Source organism: Stegastes partitus, unplaced genomic scaffold, assembly GCF_000690725.1.
Source record: "Stegastes partitus isolate 25-593 unplaced genomic scaffold, Stegastes_partitus-1.0.2 Scaffold586, whole genome shotgun sequence".
NCBI classification, from domain to species: domain Eukaryota; kingdom Metazoa; phylum Chordata; class Actinopteri; family Pomacentridae; genus Stegastes; species Stegastes partitus.
Genome location: NW_007578317.1, coordinates 18,836 through 40,777, shown reverse-complemented (window position 1 = coordinate 40,777; position 21,942 = coordinate 18,836). Strand labels below are relative to the sequence as shown.

Here is a 21,942-nt window from a genome sequence, read left to right as displayed (position 1 = left end):
ATATATAAACTAAAATCTGAGTGTATGGAAGAGGTCTTACTATTTAACAATGCTGAGGTGTTAGATCTCATTTCCAGCCATGGTGACGCTTGCCTGCATTCAAGCCAAGGAATCATCTTCAAGGGGCAAGAGAGCAGCAGCAGAGTTTCAGAGCTATTATCACTAATGCACAGTGTCTTGACTAGACAAGGGGGGATTAGCAGACTGGCTTAACGTGGACTTACTCTATGTTGAAATACTATGATGGATGCGAGAAAAAAAAAGGATTGTTTCTCTTCTCTTCTCTTCTCTTCTCTTCTCTTCTCTTCTCTTCTCTTCTCTTCTCTTCTCTTCTCTTCTCTGGCCTGACTTGGTGGCCAGTTGTATGATGCCACAAACCAAAGCTTTTTGTCAATAATGCAACTGACAACTTGAGAAGTTGGGATTTAGTGAGAATTGCTTGATGCAACATGCAGCTGCCTTTCTCGTAATCTCCCAGAGCAATGCATGCCACCCTCTCTTAGTGGGAGGCAGAAGGGTGGGAAGGGGGTCGGCCAGGCAACTGATTATAGTCAATGTGCCCCTATTGCATTTGGCATTCCCCATTGCTTGAAGCTACACGGATTTAGCGTGAAACCCAGAGGCTGTTCACTACATTCAAACTAGGTGACTCAGTCTGGACCACATAGTCATAGCTTTTTTCCAAACGTGTTTAAACCTGCACATTTTACTGAATTTGGCATAAATACACACCCATAAGTGTATGCACATTAGACACACACACAAATCCTCGTGCAACCCTGGTGTTATTTTTGGGCAATCCCCTGCCATTAGCAGAAACGTATTCATTCCGAGAGGCTTGACCATAATCTCTTTCCTTTTCAAATCTAGCACTTATAAATCAACTCACCGACATGATCTGAGCCCTCAAACAGCATTTTGCCACTAGCTTGACAAAACATATCTGTACACTTAGTTGTGTTGCTTTTCTTTCTGTAAAACTTGAATAAACTGCCGCACGTTGTCATTTTAAGCAGGAATTTTTTTAAACGGCCGGTATTTTAAGGTAATGTTTTAATGGAATATTCTGTACTGCTGATGTACTGCATGATGTACTGTAATGCGATCAACAGTATCATATAGTATACGATCATGCAGTATCATACGGCATCGTTTCACTGATGGAGTCTTTGTTTTTCCATAGCTACTATGTAATAACACTTAAATGCACGTTCCTATACTTTGCCAATCTTATAATCAGGCATGTGAGATAAAACAAAGCATTACAGTAAACCCCATGAAAGCAATGAGCAATCACCAGGTCTCTCTCTCATTCTAATCCCTCCTGTTTAATGGCAGCAGAGGCATCCGAATAATCACAGGTTTCCTCACAATCCCTTTTCTGCTGGCTCATCATCTGTATCTTAAGTCGTGTGCCAGTCAAACACTCCTTTGTTTCTTCTACATACAAAAAAAAATACATTAAAAATGCTCTGACAGGAATTGTTCAGGCAGGAAATATTAAAACTTTCTTATTACCCAAGCCAATGTAAGCCATTTATTGTAAAGACCGAAGATCTGTTTTGTAGGTTTTCTTAAATCCGAAGTAACAGTATTTGGGGATTATCAGGCTCCTCTGATTTTAAGTATATTTTTAGTGAAGTTATGAGAAATATTCCAAACTGTAAACTAATGGGACATCAGGAAGAATAAGACAAGTTAATTGGAATAGCAGTGCAATAAGTTTCACATTAAACCAAACAGGTTGAAACAGGTTTCTACCATATTTTAGGATTTCATTTCACTGCAGCAACTTCTCAGGTCAGCCAAACTCATTTTTGTCCTTGTTTTGCTTGGTGTCAGTGAACTTAAGAGAAAAGATCTGAGCCGAAGAATGGAAGTGAGACAAAGAGGATGATGGACATATTTTAGGAGAGGGCAGGGAGAAACTTTAGGCGCCAGAGGTGACAGCCGTGAGTGTGTGCTAAGACCACAGGAAGAAAGAGACAGAGGAAGAAAAGCAGCAGGTCAAAGACCACCGCTCTAATGTCCAGAGGGGGATCTTCTTACATCACCGAGGGCTGAGTAAAGGAGCCCACCACGCATGGTTAGTCCCAGCAAACACAGCCGTGGAGGACCTCAGTTTATCATATGGAGACACTCACAGGCCTGATCGCGCACACACACACACACACACACACACACACACACAGTGAAGGAAGCGCAGTTTGTCTCTTGTTTCCCTTGTTTCAGGGAGGTCAACTGTGTGACAGTCAGGGGTGACACCTTTTTAGGCAGCAGACTTCTCACCGGGTCATGACAAATCACACAGCTCCCGTTTCACCTGTCTCTCAGCACCATCACATCACACGGTAGCTGCGTGTTTTGTATTCATTAGGTTTGTTAAATTCCTATGTAAATTCCATGCGTTAAGTTCCCACTAAGTCTTAATACGACTACTACTGCTGCTATTTTTTAACCATTACGTTTTAAATACATGTAGCCGCGGTGTCTTGTACCTGTCGGAAATTTCTTTTTACCACGTGTATGCCACTGAAGCTAAAAACACATGCCAGTAGTCAAGCTGCTATAAAAATGACAGAAAAAACTAATGGATCCTATATAAATTAAAACTGAATATTTGTGATATTGCAGTGCAGTATTATGTTTCAGTAAAGCACTACAGATGTGTACATAAACCAGGTTAACCTCAAAATATAACTTCTCAAACTGATATTGAATCATGTGCCTAAAACTACCTCCAATAATTCACTTTTTGCACGCATTTGATTCCTAAAACTGCCTAAAAAGACCACCGCAGACAGGGCAAAATGTTTCAAAAAAGTTGCCAAAGACTGACAAACTTTCTGTGTTGCCTTCAGGATACACACAACACAGATTTAACTGAAAGAGGTGAGTAGTGGACAAGGTGAATCACTGAATCGTGCACCGCTTTCGCTTGCACGCTGCACGCCTGCACATGTGCTGGCTTGAGTGAGCGTGTGAAAGAGTGTCTTTGTGCGCATGTTTATGTGTGTGCAAAGGAGTCACTTAGAAAGGAAAAAGACAGCTCGAAAGAGAGAAAGAACAAGACAGAGGAACACGCTGAAGCGCGCACGCACATCACTGCACGTCAAAGCCACAAAAGTGTGTGTACTCACGGTCCATGTGGCAGACTTGGCGGTGCTGGACTGCTGAAAGGACACTTGGAAGGCGTGCGGCCCGGGATAGTCGGTGTTGGAAGGGATGGCCGGGGCAGGCGACAGGCCCTCAAAGGTGGAGTTGGGCTGGGAGTAGGGCGAGGGGGTGGGCACGGCCGACGAAGAGGCGTTCTCGGAGCTGTAGGGGCTGGCGGACGTCGCACGGCTCCCCAGGCTCTCCATGCTGCTGCTCAGCAAGTTGTACTGGGACTGGGGAGAAACGAAGAGGGAAGAGAATGAAGGAGGCGAAGAGGGAGGGAGGAGAGAGACGGAGGGAGGACACAGGTAGAGGTGCCAGAGAGACAGGGGCTTGGAAGCTTAAAGGGAGGTCGGATTACACCGGGAAGAGACAGTTGTGGGTATAGTGTGTGTGTGATGCTTGCATGTCTGTGGGTAAATGTGTACCTGTCTAAGGTAGGTGTCCATGATCGATGCTGGACACGTTTTTAATTATTTACACGTGAAAAGTAACAATCAACAAGTGCGGGGACGCAAACTTGTGTGTGTTTGTCTGTGAGCGAATGAGAATAACTGAGTGGCAGTTACAATGAGGTCGCCACAGTAGCTTCCTCGGGGCTATGTGAGGCAAGTTGTAAAACACAAGCGTAATCTGTGCTCTGCCTAATTGCCTGCCATTCCCGATTTTTTTTTTTTTTCCCTCTTCTTCTTCTTCTCTGGTGTGTTTGAGAAGCGGGAGGATTTGATGCTTGACACACTTGTCAAAAGTTAACGTTTTCTGTGAGGCCTGTGTAGTTGCACACAAACTTAAAAGCTATTGCAGAAGGAAAACTTATTGTGTGATTTTATGTTACTTTATGTGAACTTCAACACAGCAAAGTCAGAGAACATACACAGCCGACTATAGTCCACCTGTCTAGAGGCTGCTCATCAACACCAGACAGTTACTTTCTCTGAACAGCAGTGAGCACAACCAAGAAGACACCAGTTGATTGAAACTGAACAAGAAAAATGGATGAATGATAACAGGAATAATCCAGATTATTAATATAAAAAAAACATATATTCCCAAATTTTATCAGTTTCATATAACTGACACTGATGACACACTGAAGTAGCCACTGTGTTGCACGCATATTCAAGAACCCAAAGAGCAGACAAAAACAAAGTCTTTACCTTCTTCTTCACGTAGTACATCCTCTAGTGCTTAGGTCTCATTTGGCAAATCTTCATTCAGTCAAACGTCCAAACACAGCAAAGCAAAGAGAGTGCAGGACCATTGCCTAACCACAGAGTTCAAGCAAGGTGTTCATCAGTGGACACGCCACACACTCTCACCAACTGACACATGTGCTGCCAGGACAGAAAGGTGAGGGACTGGTGTGAGGAGAGAGAAACGACAGACTGAGACGAGGGGAGAGGAGCAGAGACTGAAAGGAGGGATGGGAACCCAAAAAATGGTACGACATTCTAATTATGGCATGCCCAGACATAGACGGCAATGCTGGGGCGCATGTACGCACACGCTCCGAAACACCTTGTGAAGGCCTGCACTAAGTAAACACTGTCTGGTCTGACAGAGGGAGAGAGATAGAGAGAGAGAGGGAGAGGGAGAGAGAGAGAGAAGGGCAAGAAGGAAAACAGATGAAAGAACAAGAGTTCAAGGGTCAGACCCCCTCACCACTCAGCGCTGCACATCAATACATTAAATCAGCAGTTGGGGCTGAATGTTCTTAAAAACAGACTCTTCAAAAGTTCGGAAGCCTTGAAAGAAATCATTAACACAGAATGGAAATTGGTATTCTGGAGACTTTGTGGATGTTTTAAACCCAAGCTAAGGTGTTTTAATCTAAAGTCCATATCATCAGGAGGAGGGAGCTAAAGAGGCCAATGTTTAATTTGTGCATAGAAAATTCCAATTTTAAAAATCAGATTTGCAAACACTTTGTCAGGAGCAATAATATGGTTTGGAAAGATGTTTTTGATCATGTTCACTTGTGACTCAGTTGGTAACAAAATTAATTCAATTAACCCTCCTATTACCTTCAAATTTACTGACATCTTTTATCGTTGGGTTCAATTTGACCCCAGCAATTTAAACCTCCAGAAAATATCATAAATAAAATTGTTACCCAAGTTTATGTGTAAAAAGGCCTTTAAATAAAACTGAAAAAAAATATGCCAACGACTTATTGAGAGATGTTAAACATTGAATAGGGTCAAATTGGCCCCAAAGGTAATAGAAGGGTTAAGGAAAATGCATAAATATATCACATAGATATAAATAGATGATTTTTATTCTCTTTATAACTCTTTATAAATGATGGTGAAACCTAAGTGTCAGCTAAAAGTCTGTATGATCACAGCTTATGTTCATTTAGACTGAAGGAGTTGAAATTTCTCTTCCTTTTATTTTTTCCTCTTGTAACGTTCACCTATACCTTTTTGTGTAAAAAAAAAAAAAAAAAAGTCCACAGCATCACCTCATATGGGGACTACTTTGTGTTTTTGACCTCAGATGCTCACAACTGACACAGACACAAAAACGTTGCACAAGGATATGTAAACCTGTTTCTGTGACATGGTTCAACAGATGAAAGCTAAAGGCACAGGTCAATGTCCAGGACTTAATGCAAACTATGTAGGTGAAATAAGGATGCACGCATGCGCCGCTCTGTGGATCCATACATTCTAATCTAATTCAGGTATACACAGCACATCATACAGCAGGGTTCAGAACAAATAATGCAGTTTACTTTCTAGACATGCACGTCAAGTGTCTTAAATGTCTCATTTCTGGTCGTAGAAATTAGCACATTTGCTTGGACAAAGACATCTTCACTGGTATCAACACTGATGAGATCTGATGTTCGTTGTTTTTTAATGAATGGTGTTAAAACAGTCACTGACTTCCCTCTGATTTCTGACTTTTTGTTACCTTTGAAATCTTCCTCTAACGGTTATTATCAAAGGGGCTTTACAGACACAAGAGAAGCCCAGGTGTATGTGTCAACAACAGAAAACACTTGACACACACACACACACACACACACACACACACGCAGACATATGCATGCACATCACAGGTGTGCTTGGTCTTAATACCTGAACTCAAACCGCAACAAGTTGAAACAGAGCTAAAACCTCCACTGCCACTGTGTGAGCGAGTGTGTGAGTGTGTGTGTGTGTGTGTGTGAGTCTATGTGTTTGCTCACTGTGTGTAACTGTTTACGCTTCCCATCTCAGCAGCATCTCACGTCCCCTATGGGCAGCCATCCTGGTAGCTGCCACTCAAAGTCAAGTTCTAAAGGCTGAAAACATTTAGAAATGCAGATAAGCCCGCTGCAGCAACATTCACTTACCCAGATGAGTGAAACATGATAGGCTGAGGATGAAGAGACTATCACCCGTCTAATGACCTGTTTTCACAGCCACTTATTACAATGAACTCTGTAGTTATATTAACCAGCGCGGCCACTTTTATCTCAGTTAAAATCTCATTTTCTCATATGGCCCACTTCAAATTGGTAAACAGTGGTACCAAAATGAAAAAGCTGACCTCTGTAGGCGACTGGCACGACATTATATGAGATGAGAAGCATGTCTAAACGACGCCCGCTATGTTAAATAGAGGTGAGGATGAGGGAAGGTAAAAATGTGGAGTGATGTGTAAGAAGGCTGCCCCCTGTTGGGAAAATGTGGCAAAGTGCATGAGCAGGATTGGGATATGTCATTCATTTTCACATCAACCTGTAGAATATGTATTAAATTTTAGGTCAGAAGTGATAAATCATCGTAAAAAAGTACTTAATAATTAGTTAGTTCAACTCATGTCAGTGTGTGAGAGTTTGAAGCCTCTGCCTCATCATCCAACCTTTCAAACGAATTCGGCCTGTTAATGCAACAGTGATAAAACTATCCCCATCACAAAAGAATATGCATAACCAACGCTTTGAATCCTGAACACACATGCTCACATCTAACCATGACCACAAACAGCGCGATGAATCATGAGCAAATCCAGATTCACTCTTCCACCTGGTTAACTGCCACCAATTTGAAAAAAGTGACTCGATGTCAATATTAAATACAAGAACTTCTCCACTAACACAACAGCAAAATACACATTTCCAACAACAAAAAAAAACCTTCTGAATAAACCAGAACATTAACCTTATGTCCACTTACCACATCACATAGCATCTTAAGGCTCCTGAAAAATATGTGTTTCTACGATGTCTCTCTGACTCGGCTCTCATAGGACTTAAGTGTGACTGTACCGGTCGAGTTCTCCATGGCCAGGTAACCCCACTGTGGAACAGGACATGATGGAGGACATGAGAGACGTCCTGCCTCTATTCTCCTCCACCTGTTTCCTCTTTGCTCTACTGGGCCTTCTCTACATGACTTGCATCTAACAACAAATCCTTGCTCCGCCTCCTTTTTTTTTTCTGTCAGTCAGTCAGGCAGGCCCAGGCTTGCCCTGTTAAAGATTAGATCTAACCAATATTCCAGATCAGGAGGAAAAGGAAACGTAGGTGTGGTTGGAGTGATTTCTAATTTTTCACATTTGAAAGAGAAAAATTGACAGAGTGAGAAAATGTGCAGGATGAACCGTGCACATCAGCGCGGTTCTACAAAAGCTGTCAAACCTGTGTTAAATAAGAAAACTGCTATTCAGTCTCTGGTAGAGCTGAAACCTATTTTTGCTTCATTCATAAAAGGAACACATTCTTTCTGTAGATTGTGAAGTTCAGCAGATGCAATTCAGTTAATGCAAACACACAAACACACCCCGACCTACAGATGGCTCTACAGTGGAGCAGCAAGGGGTCCGAGCCTGGGATTTAACGAGTCCTCCCCCAACACATGCACAACCACCCAACAGTCCCCACAGGCTGCTCAGCAGGGAGATGCAGAGAGGGAAAGAGCTGCAGAGGAGAGGGAAACTACATAGGAGGGAATCTCCTCAGCACTGGAGGGAAAAAGTCAAAACGTGTGTGTGTGTGTGTGTGTGTGTGTGTGTGTGTGTGTGCTCTCTCAGATAAACAAGCAAATCTGGCACTAGGAAGAAAAACCCTCCAGCTTCTTAGAAAGACAGCCAAAACTTGACCACAATGTGCAACACGAGCTCATTTTCTTACCATCACGTTGTCGTTCATGTCTCTCATGTGGTAGACGTCCATGGACACCTCAGTGTTGTGGTGGTTCCCCGGGGTGCTGGTAGAAGGCACTGGGTGTTCACCTGGCTGGGTGTTTGGGGGGAGTTCGAAGTAGGTGCTGTCTGGCTCCCTGTAAAGACAAAATGCCATAGGTTAAAAGAAGCATTAAAAATGGGTGCAGTTTTCAAAAAAACGAAGGCAGTATAAGTGTGTCTTTGGGTCATACAACAGAGAAACTGGTGCAAAGAAAGTCTTTTGTTAGATGAGCTTTAAGTGGTGCATATTTGGCACATAACTATTCATCTTTGTGTTTCTGATGAAGACAAAACATTGCAGTCCCATACGTTTAACGCAAACTGCTGGTGTTAAAATTAAGCAAACTCTAAATGTGTTTGATGTTAGGAACACTCCTATCCAAATGTGCTCATAAAATAGCCTGCTAGGTTATAACAGAACATGTGTTTTAGATAGATAGATAGATAGATAGATAGATAGATAGATAGATAGATAGATAGATAGATAGATAGATAGATACTTTATTGATCCAAGAACCCCCATCTGACACTTAGCATAAAACACTTCAGCAGTTTTTCGCAGAAGTACTGAGAAAGAAGAAATATTTGGAATATGCAATGTGCAGAATATACATTATGGAATTACCCTCTGATATATGTCACGCTTTTTTTTTCTTTTTTTCTTTTCAGAAAACCATTACGTAATTTGGAAAATATGATGGGAAGCATGAGCAGGTGTTGTTGACACTCACAAGGAACTCCACAGGTGCTCGAAGGTGCCTCCTTCTTCAGTAACTGTGGACTGGGACATCTTAGAGGATGGGTAGTCTGGTGAGGGACAGATCACTCTGCAGACCACACACACACACACACACACACACATCCACACACACACATAGGTTTTGGATTATTTCTAAATATTCTGTAAAATCAGGATGCAAAATGAAAATCATACAACCAATGACAGTGAAAAACAGCCTTATGTTGTTTAAAAAGCCACAAGTCCAAACACGCTACTAATTCCCATCACATAGTCATTTTTATCAATGTAAGAAAAGAAAAGAGAGCGAGGAAGAAGTTGAAAACACACACACACACACACACACACATCCATCCAGGTGTGATCACACTAATGTAGTCCCAGCAAGGTGGCACAAGGTGTCAGGGGGGCCTGGACGTGCCCAGACCTGCCTGAATCATCACCGTCTCACTCCGAGGGGAAGCTTCTCCTCCTCGATGTCTGAACACCACATGCTCCGCCTCTGTCTCAAAATAACGCCCGCACTACAACTCTAAAATGTGTACAGACACCGTGACGCGCCTACCGAAGCAAACGACAGATCTGCTGATGGAACCGAGTGCGCATGAGTTATATGAGCTGTGGCTGTTTAAACCAAGCGGCCTCTGCAATTTGCACTGTTGCAGGTAAATAATGATTAAAAAAAATAAAAAAAAGTGCATTTGACAGTTTAGAAAGTTAAGAAACCGACAAAGGCGACATCCGGGCATCGTTGTAAAGAAAACAGAGGCTGCGTAAAAATATGTCAAGCTGTCAAACAAATCCGTATTTGTAACAACTTTAAAGAGAAGCTCAGCAGGCCTACCGCGAAAGGTGATAAAGTGGATCTCCTGTGTTTCCATTTGGCCTGCAGTTTGATAAGCTGATGCTCACATCAGGCCCAAAGTCCTGTCGCGCATTTTTAGTCGTATTTATTAGGTTATATTCACAGCTGCGCACTACAGCGGCGTCACATCTCCTTAGTAACCCCTGTGCGCAAGAAAAACTGTGGCAAAGGTGCACACTGCAACAAATAAATAACCGTTATTAGTGGTGAAGTGGCTGCAGATGTGGAGTGAAAATTCTCCAAATAAAGAAAACAAAAAAAAAAAGTGAACTTAAGTTCCACATTTACAGTAACACTATCTTTGCGCAACAGGAGTATTTTTACTTTGGTCTGCACTGGATCGATTGAAGAGTCCAGTAAACATCTGAGGTGATGTCATGACAGCTGAACAAAGGCTGTTTTTTTTCTGATCTTGTGGCTGTTACGTTTCCCTGATAAACTTTTCCCTCATACTACGTGAGCCAAAGGGCATGCCATAAAAAAATCAGACTGAATAAACACGTTGGAGAGTCCCGCATTACGCTTACGTTGCGCATTCATCATTTGGAACTGCAAAGCTCCGCAGCAGCTGCAGTTTCCCGCTGTTCCCAGGGTGTCTGCCGCCTCAGAAAGCAGCTCCCACCTCGTCCCCTCGTCAGATCCCAGATCAGTTCGTGTGTTTGCACAGGGGATCTGACGAGGTGTCGCTGCAGGACGAGCAGAGGAGCAGACAGCGGGCTGGACTCGCAGCTCTGCGCCGCACTTTTGAGCTGCTTAATTGGGATTCCACCTGGACACGGAGCACCTTTTCACTTACGGCTGCACCGCAGGGAAGCAGCTTATTGCTTCACTTGTGTTATCTGTTATAGACTCATACATATACAGAACCCTTTTCTCAATAAGGGTGGGGATATATAATTATTTTCGGGCACTGATGAAATGCAGAACATGCGTAATTGTACTATGGGCCCAAATACTGTCAACGAAAATGCTGAAATATTGATATGTAGATAGAAACATGTTTGTGACATCATTTCAAATTGATTGCAACTATTAATATTTAAACTAAAATCGTATGAGACAGTTAATTGGGTCTAACATTTAAGGAAACACATTTATTTCTAGTTAAATCTGGATTTATTACCATTAAAATCCCCTCCTTTTAGTATTTTATGCAATGATCTACGCCTGTGTGGCCTCTGCCGGTTCTTTGTCTAAACGTCGCACCTTCCTTTTAAATATGACATTCTGTGATATACACCTGTATTTATTTTGTGTCTCCACTCCCGGGTTACAGCACCCATGACAACACACATACAAGCACAACGCCTTCCCAAGGGACAATTTATGCAAGAAAATAGGCGACACAGTCCCAACTGAGAAGAAATTAATTTTTTTAAAAAAACTTTAGATTCGATCCTCCCCAGGCCCGAGTGAAATATTTCATATGAGGATTCAAAGGGTTGATGATGGAGGTTCATATCTGGGTGTTACTCGCTATTTCTAGAAGTCCACATGGAAATTTACTAAAGTAATATCAGTATCTTAATAAAATACTGAGTCGTGTTTTAGCAAAAGTAATATTAATGGCTCAACCTTTAAAGAATTTTAATGAACATTTAAAAAATAATTTAAAGATTTTGTTATATTAAAAAAAAAAATCAAAAAAGAGACAATTTTTGCAAATGTCTACTGCAGGGTTTATTTATAAGGTCTACGTTTTTATGTTGCCTAGATAATACATTTCTATTTTTATTTTTATTCGGCCTATTTTGTGTTATATCCTACAAAACAGACATTTAACAAACCATTACCGAATGCAGATTCAAATGCACAAGATAGATTTTATTGTAAGGAATTCTAAAATGTTTGCAGTCTTACCCAGGCTTTGTCATTTATCCAGACAGCTCAGGCTCTCTGATCAACAGCCTCGTTTTAAAACGTCGCTAAACTATTTGTCACATTTTGCAAAACAAATACAGAAAAAACCTGGTGGGCCTGTTGATGAGTGAAACATTCAAGTTGATATCTAAATGTATACGCTCGTATATGAAGCATAAATAGACGTACCTGAAGGTTATTCTTATTCCAATCCAAACTCCCAGGAATTATGCTGCGCCGAACACCTGTCTGTTTATTATCGAACATGCCAAGAGAGTGACCCTCCATAAAAATAGCAACAAGAGGGAGGAAAAAATAAAACAACAAAATCGACCGGATTTAGTTATGATAACAGTGTCTGGAGATTATTGACTTTTCGGAGAAGCAGCAAAAATTAAGCACAAGGAAAAAGGAGACAAACTGATTTGCATGCTATTCAGAGAAGTGTGAGCTTTGCTGAGGGAGACCGAGGAGGAGGTGAAGCGTTTTTTGCGCTTTGAGGAGCAGGGAGGCGGAAGCGCGGATTGTCCGCACACAAGCGGGAAACCTTTTTTCCTCTCAGTAGAGGGGGAAAAAAGTGGGGGATTTAAATACTAATTGAATTGTTGTGTCTTTAGACTACAAGACAAGTTTGTGTGAATTTATCAAAGCCCATAAAATGATCAAGAATGAAAGGTGTGAAGGGAATAAAATATAGATTATGGAAAATATATTAAAATATCCCAAATACATATCACTGAATAACATCCAAGCTAATTAACATGTAAATAAATAACAAACAAAAAACATTTTTGCCTATAGGTTTGTACTAACTTGGTGGACACACACAATCTAACACACGCACAAAGCCAACAGGATAGTAAACGACATTTCCCAAAATGCAAGGCGCCAGACACAGCCGCTGATTGGACAGCACCGGTACGTCGTCATGCGTTCATACAAACAAAGTAGCAACAGTTAGATGAACAGTGTTTGCACCCTGAAGACAGTCATGCGGAGGAAAACCGCTCTCTGAATGGCTCGTGGGACTTTTCGAGTCTCCCATTTAGTCGACACAACAGCACAATTGACGTTAGAAGTAAGTGTTGCCTCTACTGGTGAAGATTTTGACGGGTTGCTAACGTCACCTGCTAAGTTGCTGGTAGCGCTGTATGCTAGCGGTGAGCCCAGTGACAGTTAGCTGAGCAGCTAAGTTTGCCGTTAGCCTAAAGTGTTCGCTTGTACATGTGCACTGGTTAGACGTGTTGAATTTAAGAGGAGAAACTGCCAATGGACGTTTTTTTTTGTTTATTTGCTCCAGTTACTTATTGCAATAGCGAGTCAGCTCTTGCTAAGCTAACTTAAGTTAGCTACTTGTTGCTTCTTTTCTCTGCTGGCGTTATGTTCTCACACTGACTGAATGCCGTTTACCTCCGTAGTAACCCATTCTGTTGATAGAAACTGATTTTGTGTGTTTGTTTGTTCAGTTTGTCCTCTAGTGTGAAATGTGTTTATTTGTTGGTCGTATGGCGCCATCACGTGTTTACATTTGGAAACTACATCTGGGCCATTCAGTTAAATATTTCCAGAAACAGATTTGTGGTTATTTTTTTCCTCTCGTGTAGGAACAGTTGTGATTGGAAGATGAATTTCTCTGAAGTCTTCAAGCAAACCAACCAACTTTGCAAAGTTTCCCCAGATGGAAAGTATTTGGTAAGCGGTTGCTCCAGACTCCTGTGACACTACCTCTGTGCAATATCTTTACAAGTGCAATTCTTCAATTTCATGTGCAATATTATAATTTAAACCGTTTTCTAGTTTATTGTTGTGGTTTAGGCAAGTTTATGTCTCTCTCTTTTTTTTTTTTTTTACAGTACTTTTTATTTACTTAGTACTTTTATACTTTTCTTTTACATATAATATTTTATTTAGAATCTGTTTAGATTTAGATTTCTATATTTATTACCTGTCTTGTTATTGTTGTGTACCACAGTTTCATTCACCACGTCAAATTCCTTGTGTGTGCGAGCTCACTTGACAATGAGAGCTTTCTGTATTCTGTATTGTAGTTTTGGTGTAATGAAGCAGAAATAATACTTTCTAAATAGAAGTTACACACGGATAAAAGTGGAGTAGGTTTTGTCTTTTTTTCTCGTCTGATTTTTCTCGCTGGTTGCATTCCTCAGGCTACCTGTGTGCAGTACAGACTGGTGGTGCGAGACGTGAGCACCTTGCAGATATTGCAGCTCTACACATGCCTGGACCAAGTATCTCACATGGAGTGGTCTTCTGACTCTCTATTTATTCTCTGTGCTATGTACAACAGAGGACTGGTGCAGGTAGGTTATGAAAACAGACTCAGGACAGACTTAGCATGTGGTGTAAAAGCAGGTGATCAGTCTGCTAATTTACGGCTTTGTGGTGATCCAATTGATTTTCTTTTTGAATGCCACAAAACACTTCATAGAGTATAATTCTAAATCTAATACTGAATGATGCATTGCTGAATTTATTTCAACAAATTATTTAAAGGCAATTTTTCATAATGGCAGTAATCCACCACAATCCTCCCAATTGAGAAACGATTTAACAAAATACAAAAATAACAAATAATCTATATCCTCACTGTTGGTGTTTTAAGTTTGAGTAAGTATTGAGCAAGTATTTCTTTAATACTGTGTTGATATTTTAGAAAAGTCAAGTCACAATCATATTTGATTCTTATTTGATAAATGGCAAAGTTACTATTTTGGGTTATTCTTTAAAATTTTCCCCAGCATCATGAACATCACTTTGAAACACTGTGAAGCCACTTGGATTGAGGAAAAATACTAAATTATTAATGCACCTTCAAGCTTTTTCAAGCTTTAGATTTTGTTCTATATGAATAAATCTCACAGGGTACTTAAGTGTAGGTACTCATTTAAACAGGTCACATATGTGTATATGTTGTTATTGGCAGTACTTTGGTTAAATATGCTGATCTATCACATGATGTAAAGAAGTGCACATAAAAAATCTCAGAGCCAGAGGCTACTGCTTCAAATGAAATTCAGCATTGAACACAGCAATAAAGGAGAAATTAGGTGTTTCAGCCCTCAGAGTTCTCATCCTTTACCTGAATAAAGGATGTTTGTCACTGTTCACTGTTTGTCATTTGATTACTCTATTATTCCACAACCATGCTGTTACTTTCTCCTGTGCCTTTTTTTTTTGCTATGGATCCTGTTTATTTTAGAAGGCTCAAAAATATAAAAATCGTCCTATTTGTTCTGATTTATGGAAGGATAAGTTGTACTTTTGAATTAACTTTCATCTTTAAAAAAATGTGCTTAATAACAGAACTTGTAGTCATTTATTATTACAATGGTGACAGATTTTTTTCATTCTTGTATAATTTCCTGTGCACCATAGTGCAAGTAGCTTACCTTTGAAGGGGTATCCAGCGCCAGTCTTTCATGGTTTCTGATACTTTCGGTGCTTCTTACTGTTGGAAATCAGGTTGCGGAGGATACAGGACGAGTGTGAGGGATGTCATCAATAATGGCTGATTGCTGTCCCTCCGTCACTCTCTCTTCTGTCTTTTTCTTCAGGTGTGGTCTCTCGAACAGCCAGACTGGCACTGTAAGATTGATGAGGGCTCAATAGGACTAGTCTCCTCACGCTGGAGTCCAGACGGACGTCACATTCTCAACACCACTGAGTTCCATGTAAGTGTGAAGTGGGTTCGTGCATGTGTGCGTGCATTCATGCACATGGAAGTGTGTTTATACATATGCTTGTCTGGTTTCAACTGTTGCTGGCCCGCAAGGAAGGGGGACCTGAAAATAGCCAGACACCAGAGCCTTTCTTGACTGCCCCTACATCCCCCCTCCCACCCCCACCTCCGGCATGTATTCAGCCTGATTTCATAGCTCCCCTCCTGTTAGCGTCCTGTCATACATGGGTCTCAAGTACCTCTGGAGCATGGGTGCAATGTATATCTGCCCTTCCGATGTAGGTCTGGTATTTTCTTTAGCAGTAAGTCTTTTTAATGATGTTTTATTGCTCATAAAAATCTCACAATTGTAAACAGTGAAGGAAAACCGATAGAAACATCCAAGCCATAACAGCAGTGATATAAAGATATAGTGTGGCAACAGTTCTATAAACAAGTCAACAAGTCTGTCAAAATCTAAATGGTATGTTTTTACATGTTTTTATTTGATTATCCTGACTGAACTTCCCAGTGTAGATAAGTGCAATACATCTAGTGTCATTGAGTGAAATGATCAAATTTGGTCACACGTCTTTCATTCTGTGAAGACCGTCGTGGCTGTGCTGTGATCTAAAACCCTAGATCACACTTTAGAAGCAAGCAAGTGATGAAAAACAGTTTTCACGTAAGAGAAATGGATGGTATAACTTATTTAGCTCTTAGTTTAAACAGAAGTTTTGATGAATTTTCGGTCCTCACTGTATAGCAGCTATAACGTTATGCAATGGGAGATTTGAACTTGAACTTGATCTGAGCTGGGGCCTCATTTATAACTGTCATGTACTCACAAATGGGGCCCTAAACAGGTGTACACCACCTTCCTATAGAAAAGTTGGGATTTTTAAAAACAGGCTTGGTAGAAAGCCTTTCCCCATGAGTACACACATTTTATAGATGGTGGACCCTAATGTACATTGAATTTCACTTCATACCAAGCTGTTGAGTCATTATTAAACATATTCAGGCTAGTTTTGGTGTCTGATGCTTTTAGTTGTAGTAAGATTGCAGTTCTTCCATAAACACCGGCCCATTTTATAAGACACAAGCAAACTAAACTAAACCATAAACTACAATCTTAACCATTTACATCTGTGATTTATTGTTGAGCCATTAGTTATCATCCATGAGCAGCTGACTTCCATCAACTTCTATCACCACATTCTCAGTCCTGAATAGTGCAAAGCAGCTCACACTCCTGTGCAGTCAGTTGACAAGTGCATCATAGTGCTGCTGAAAAGGAAGGATGCCAGGATGCATCAATTTAGTCAGCAGCTTCTGAAACAGCAAACTTGTGTTTCCATGTTCACCCGTAATGTCCTGATTCAGTATGGCATCAGCTTCAGTTATTTATAAGTTATATGTATATAAATCAGGCTGTATCAACTTTATACAAAACTACTAAATGGTAACACATTTTATTACTACTGTGCATTTGTCACCAAGTGCGACTTTACATTAGTTTTCTGTCCCAAATCGCCAATTCATTCTGCTAAAGGGTAAAGGTGCACGACACAAATACAGTGGAGACATCACGGTAGCTGCAGCACACCTTCTCCACCCGTCTCATCCTGCACCTCTCCTTGACCTGCACTCATCAACTATAAAAATCTTGGAAGCCCTTGTACAGTGCAGTTGTGGATTTAAATGTACTGTTCAATTGTTGCCAGATGTTGAGTGTCTGTGGTTTCATCAGACGTGTATGCGATAACAGATAATCATCTGCAGCCATGCGCTTCTTGGCATCTATCTCCACATCTGACCACTTTGTTTTAATTCAGGAACTGTCAGACTGTCGTTGTTTGTTAAACTCACTGCAGAGTTAGCAGTCGTCAGCCTCTTAAAAGTTCTTCTGTGTGTAACATCGCTGTCATCTTCCTCAGGGAACAATATGCAGATCAGTAATGATGCTGTTTCATTGATTATTTATGGTTAATTGTAACAGTGAGGTGGGCAGAATATAAAGTTTGTCCACATGTTCCCCTTTATTAAGTTGAGGACATGATTTATTTTTACGATTGCATGAAGAAGTGCGTGCACACAGTTTTATGAATGAGATTATTTTTGGCGCACCCCAATTCCTGTCCTTTGCTTGCACATAAAGGTTTGGTATGGATCCTACTCACATTTTTATAGAGGCTCCTGGACTGGTGCTGTTTCTGACCCTCGTGTCAATGTGCATCATGAATCACTTCATGTTTTAGAGCCCCAGTTCTGGATTTTATAGACGGATGCAGATATTTAAGAGTCTGAAAAAATTCAAATTGATATACAAGCCAATACTTACTTTTAATTTTACTTAAACCCATTACATATATACACAGTTTTGTTTTTTTTAGGGCTCCATGTAACATGATCCAGTTTGTTGTTTGTTTCCCATCACTGAAATTAATCAACTAAAAATTAGTTTAAAACATACACTGTTCATTATTTTATTAATTCCTGCACAGATGGATAATGGCGTCTCAGTTAATGGTTTATTGCTCATATTTGGGTTAGGACTGCAAGGTGGCTCGGTGGTTAGCACTGTTCGCTGGTTTGCATCCCGGTGAGGACACCTGGGATCTTTCTGCGTGGAGTTTACATGTTCTCCCCGTGCAATGTGGGTTCTCTCCGGGTTCTCCGGCTTCACAGTCCAAAAACATGTTGAGGTTAATTGGTGATTCTAAATTGTCCATAGGTGTGAATGTGAGTGTTCTTGGTTGTCTGTCTCTAAGTGTAGCCCTGTGATAGACTGGTGACCTGTCCAGAGTGTCCCCTGTCTTCGCCCTGAGTCCACGACCCTAGTGAGGATTAAGCGGTGTATAGATAATGGATGGATGGATGGACTGTACTGTTAGCATTGGGGAGTTTATAGCCAGACATGGACCCAGAAGCAGAGTCGCATTACTTATCTAGTATATCTGATCATGCAGTAATTCATTGGCTACCCTATTTGAGACATTTATTAAACATTTGGAAACATTGCTCATTGACTGAAGCTGTACAGGCTGTAGCTTGTTGCTTCAACAACTATTGTTGTTGCTGTTGTTCAGATTAAACATAGATGCAGCCTTGAAATACCTTTTTTAGTGCGCCTCCCTTCCTGCGCCCCTGCAACTGGCCTAGAGGGTGAACAATGTTATCGTCAATATACCGCCTCTTGCATTTTATCAGTGCATAGCATTTATGGGTTCGAGGGATGGTCAGCTGTGCTATACAATAAGCTACATAATATGGCTGTGCCACTGAGCCTCGCTGGTCCAACCACTAGTGCATAACTCAGAAAGAAAAAAATAAATATTTAGTGTGTAAATGGATATATATATATATATCAGAAAAAAACAATCCCTTTTTTCTTGAAATCATTTTGAAGATACAAATTGAACAAAGACTACAACGTGTTGCATGGACCAACAGGGATCCCTAAAATAAGTTTATATTTAAAAAAAAGAAAAGAAAAAAGAAGTCAGTGACCATGATATATGCTGAGGGCTACATTTTACTTTTGGCAAACTATGTAACATAGACAATGTTACTGAATTATTTCAAATTCAAACATATACCAACCTGTGTCTGTGGTAACTATAATATTCTGGCATAACAATATGCTTGGCTAGAGGTTTTGTTTTTGTTTTTTTAATTGTGACAAAAGTAGAAGTATGTCGTACACAGATCAGTGAGGAGCCCAGACTTAAATCTCGAGACACCAGATGCAAGAGTAGGTTGAACGAATTTTTCTTCCAGTTTATTTCAGTAGAATGGAATTATCCCTCATTGGTGGGTGTGACTGCTGAAAATTATTTTCTATTCACTCCCTCTGACATAACAAAGGTGGACGTCTACGTATTTGATACCAGAAAAATTTTATTAGATTACTTGTGCAGCTACGAAAATCCAGCTCAGGACAGTAGGGAGACGTAGAGTGCAATTTATGCAAGTCTGCAAATCTAAACTCAGACTAATAAAGATGTCTTTGGCTCTTTTCTGTGCCTCCCAATTCCTGTTTTAAATTCACTCCATAGTAAGCATATGTTGTCAGGGGTGAGAAGATATAGCAGCTACCCTCGGGCCATGCGGAATATGACGGAGGCACCGTGGTGGGCCATGTCTGTCATGCTGAACCTGACTCCAGGAATCATTTGACAGGTGTCGTGGCCCAACACACAACTGTGTCTGGTCTGGAGAAGGGTGCAGGGAGTGCAAGATGTCTGTGGCATGACTGCTTTGTGTCTGTCTGAATCTTCCAAAAAAAAAGGACCTAGATGGAAAAGAATGTAGTTTCATTCCCAAAGGAGATACGGCATCTTCACAGAGCAGTACAGCTGAAGTCTGAGAGTGGGATTTTACTTTTAGTCATCTTATATTTGAGCACATGTGTTGGCAAAAGTACTTTTTCCCTAAATGTTAATGTGTCTAATGTGAACACAACCATCATGTTATGATTTTATTCTTTAACTTTTGTCATAGCAAAGTTGACTTTTGCAGTTGAGCATTGATCCAGTAAAACAAGTAGTTGGATGGCTTTGTACATTTTCATGATATAGATTAATGTTAAAACAAAAAATTTGTTTGCAGCCCTGCAATCTGTAGGCACCTGTTCTGATTATTCTCATTTTTTGTGTGATTTTTTCCTAACTTTAAGGCAGCCATTTGTTTCTAAATATTTTAAACTCAAGGAGAATTGAATCTTGAAATAGACAAACCTGATGCTGAAAAATAATTTACAGATGTCAGATAATGACACTCTGCTTCATTTAACACAAGTCTAACCTTTAAGTCACATTGAAAATGGTAAATTGTGAATGAACTAATGACTGAATGGTTGAATTCTATTTAAGCTAACAACTCTTAATCAATATTTCTGGTAAACGACTCTAAAAAGAACAACATGGAGCTTTCAGGCAATAGATGTCAATCACTTGTACCATACCCTGATATTATGGACACATTGCTACTCTTTATTTATGGAGCTCTATATGAAAGTCACAGTAGAGTTTTGGGTTTTTTTTTTTGATTACTTCTGCTTTACTCTGTTAACTTAGAGTTTATTTTGCATTACTTTGCAGTACTTGTGCTTTCCCTCACAGTAAGTTTTGCATTTCTTCCGTCACCCATAAACACGAGTGTTGCTTCATTCCAGTTGTAATACGCTGCCCGTTAAGGCGGATACTGTGGAAAGGAGAGATGATGTGATACTTTACATGATGCGTTTAGTGCTCATTACTAATTTTAAAAGGCCGATCTCAGACAGTGCACGGCCACTGCTGTTAGCACAGCTGCTGCTGCTCTGCTTGGCTCTGACAGGTGAAGCTGTGGCTGGATATGATGATTGCTGCTGCTGTGGTAACTGTTATTTCATCACTGTCACGGTCAGATTGTTTTAAAGTCACATCTATTTTTTATGGTCTGTGCATTCAAAAACCTGCAGTTATGCACTTCTCTTAAATTAAAGTAAGAGGTTTAAGTTGAGCTTACTGAGCATCCTTTTGTGGTTATGATTGCAAAACAAAATTAACAGGAAAAGTAGGCACTTGTTATGACATTGCCAAGGAGCCCACTGAACTTACCTTCACCCCAGCCCAAGATTTCATTAAGGCTGTGCCAGCCGGGTGTTCGTGTCGGGCTTAAATTTCAGCCTCACTCATAAACAGCCTGCTATATTAACTTGTTTAGAGACAGCTGCCTGCAGTGTGGATCATGCCTCTGTGTATGTGTTTGTCTGTCTGTCTATGTGTCAGTAAATCTGCTTAGGTGGCTGTGCATGTGTCTGGTTGTCTTTGTTTTTTTTGTTGTTGTTTTTTTTAAAACTGCCATCAGGATATCTTCAGATACGTCTGGTTTGTAGGCTCACTGTAGCTTATGAGCTCACAACTGACATTGTGGTGGAAAATGCTTGTATACTGGTCTCTGGTTCTAACAGTGGTTTTAGGGGCATTCCCATGCAGACTAGAAGTTAGCATCATGATCTCAGACAGCTAGAAGTGCTGTGAAATGCAGTTCCTGAAAGACGTCAATTCACATCACTTTCAGCTACTTTGTTTTAGTTAAAGCACAGCTGTCAGAGATTTCATAAAAAGTCCCATTCCTGAAACCAAACCCATGTATTGCAAGACTTTACGCAAGTCTCCTCCTTTTCAATTCCGATCATTTATCTTAGGACCTTGCAAAATGCCACGCACACATCCACGATAATCCTCCTTTACCAACTGAGGGGTGATGAACCAAGCGTGGAAAAACTGCAGCCAAGGACATTGCTGAGCTTGACTTCTCTAATGGTTTTTGCATTGTTGGGATCGGATTAGCTAGCATTCTTGGCTGGTGCAGCTGGAGCCTTGCTAACGTGTAGCATTGTTGGCATCAATGCTTCTGGACTGTAAACTGTAAATGCAGGCAGCTGATGCGCCGCAGCATGGGACAATAGCTCACCCA

The 21,942-nt window shown here is 40.7% G+C and overlaps 2 protein-coding genes across 8 annotated transcripts in view; one reads left to right on the top strand and one right to left on the bottom strand.

Moving 5' to 3' along the window:
• Window positions 1-15,237, bottom strand: part of tp73 (tumor protein p73) — a 27,539-nt gene extending 12,302 nt beyond the window's left edge. For 3 of the 4 annotated variants that reach the window (XM_008288967.1, XM_008288968.1, XM_008288969.1), the window contains exons 1-2: window positions 4,314-4,539; window positions 3,141-3,389 (exon numbers count right to left, since the gene is read on the bottom strand). In XM_008288967.1, coding sequence (XP_008287189.1) covers window positions 3,141-3,389; window positions 4,314-4,334 — 270 coding nt within the window. In that variant the 5' untranslated portion in view covers window positions 4,335-4,539. Of the gene's footprint in view, window positions 1-3,140; window positions 3,390-4,313; window positions 4,540-8,281; window positions 8,430-9,065; window positions 9,162-15,205 lie in introns of those variants that run through there. The other variant, XM_008288970.1, reaches the window with a different exon arrangement.
• wrap73 (WD repeat containing, antisense to TP73) overlaps window positions 1-21,942 on the top strand; it is a 36,347-nt gene that overhangs the window by 4,998 nt on the left and 9,407 nt on the right. Inside the window, exons 1-5 of one of the 4 annotated variants that reach the window (XM_008288973.1) lie at window positions 1,715-2,086; window positions 9,004-9,144; window positions 13,403-13,490; window positions 13,964-14,116; window positions 15,371-15,487. In XM_008288973.1, coding sequence (XP_008287195.1) covers window positions 13,422-13,490; window positions 13,964-14,116; window positions 15,371-15,487 — 339 coding nt within the window. In that variant the 5' untranslated portion in view covers window positions 1,715-2,086; window positions 9,004-9,144; window positions 13,403-13,421. Of the gene's footprint in view, window positions 1-1,714; window positions 2,087-9,003; window positions 9,145-12,740; window positions 12,877-13,402; window positions 13,491-13,963; window positions 14,117-15,370; window positions 15,488-21,942 lie in introns of those variants that run through there. The other 3 variants (XM_008288972.1, XM_008288975.1, XM_008288971.1) reach the window with 3 other exon arrangements.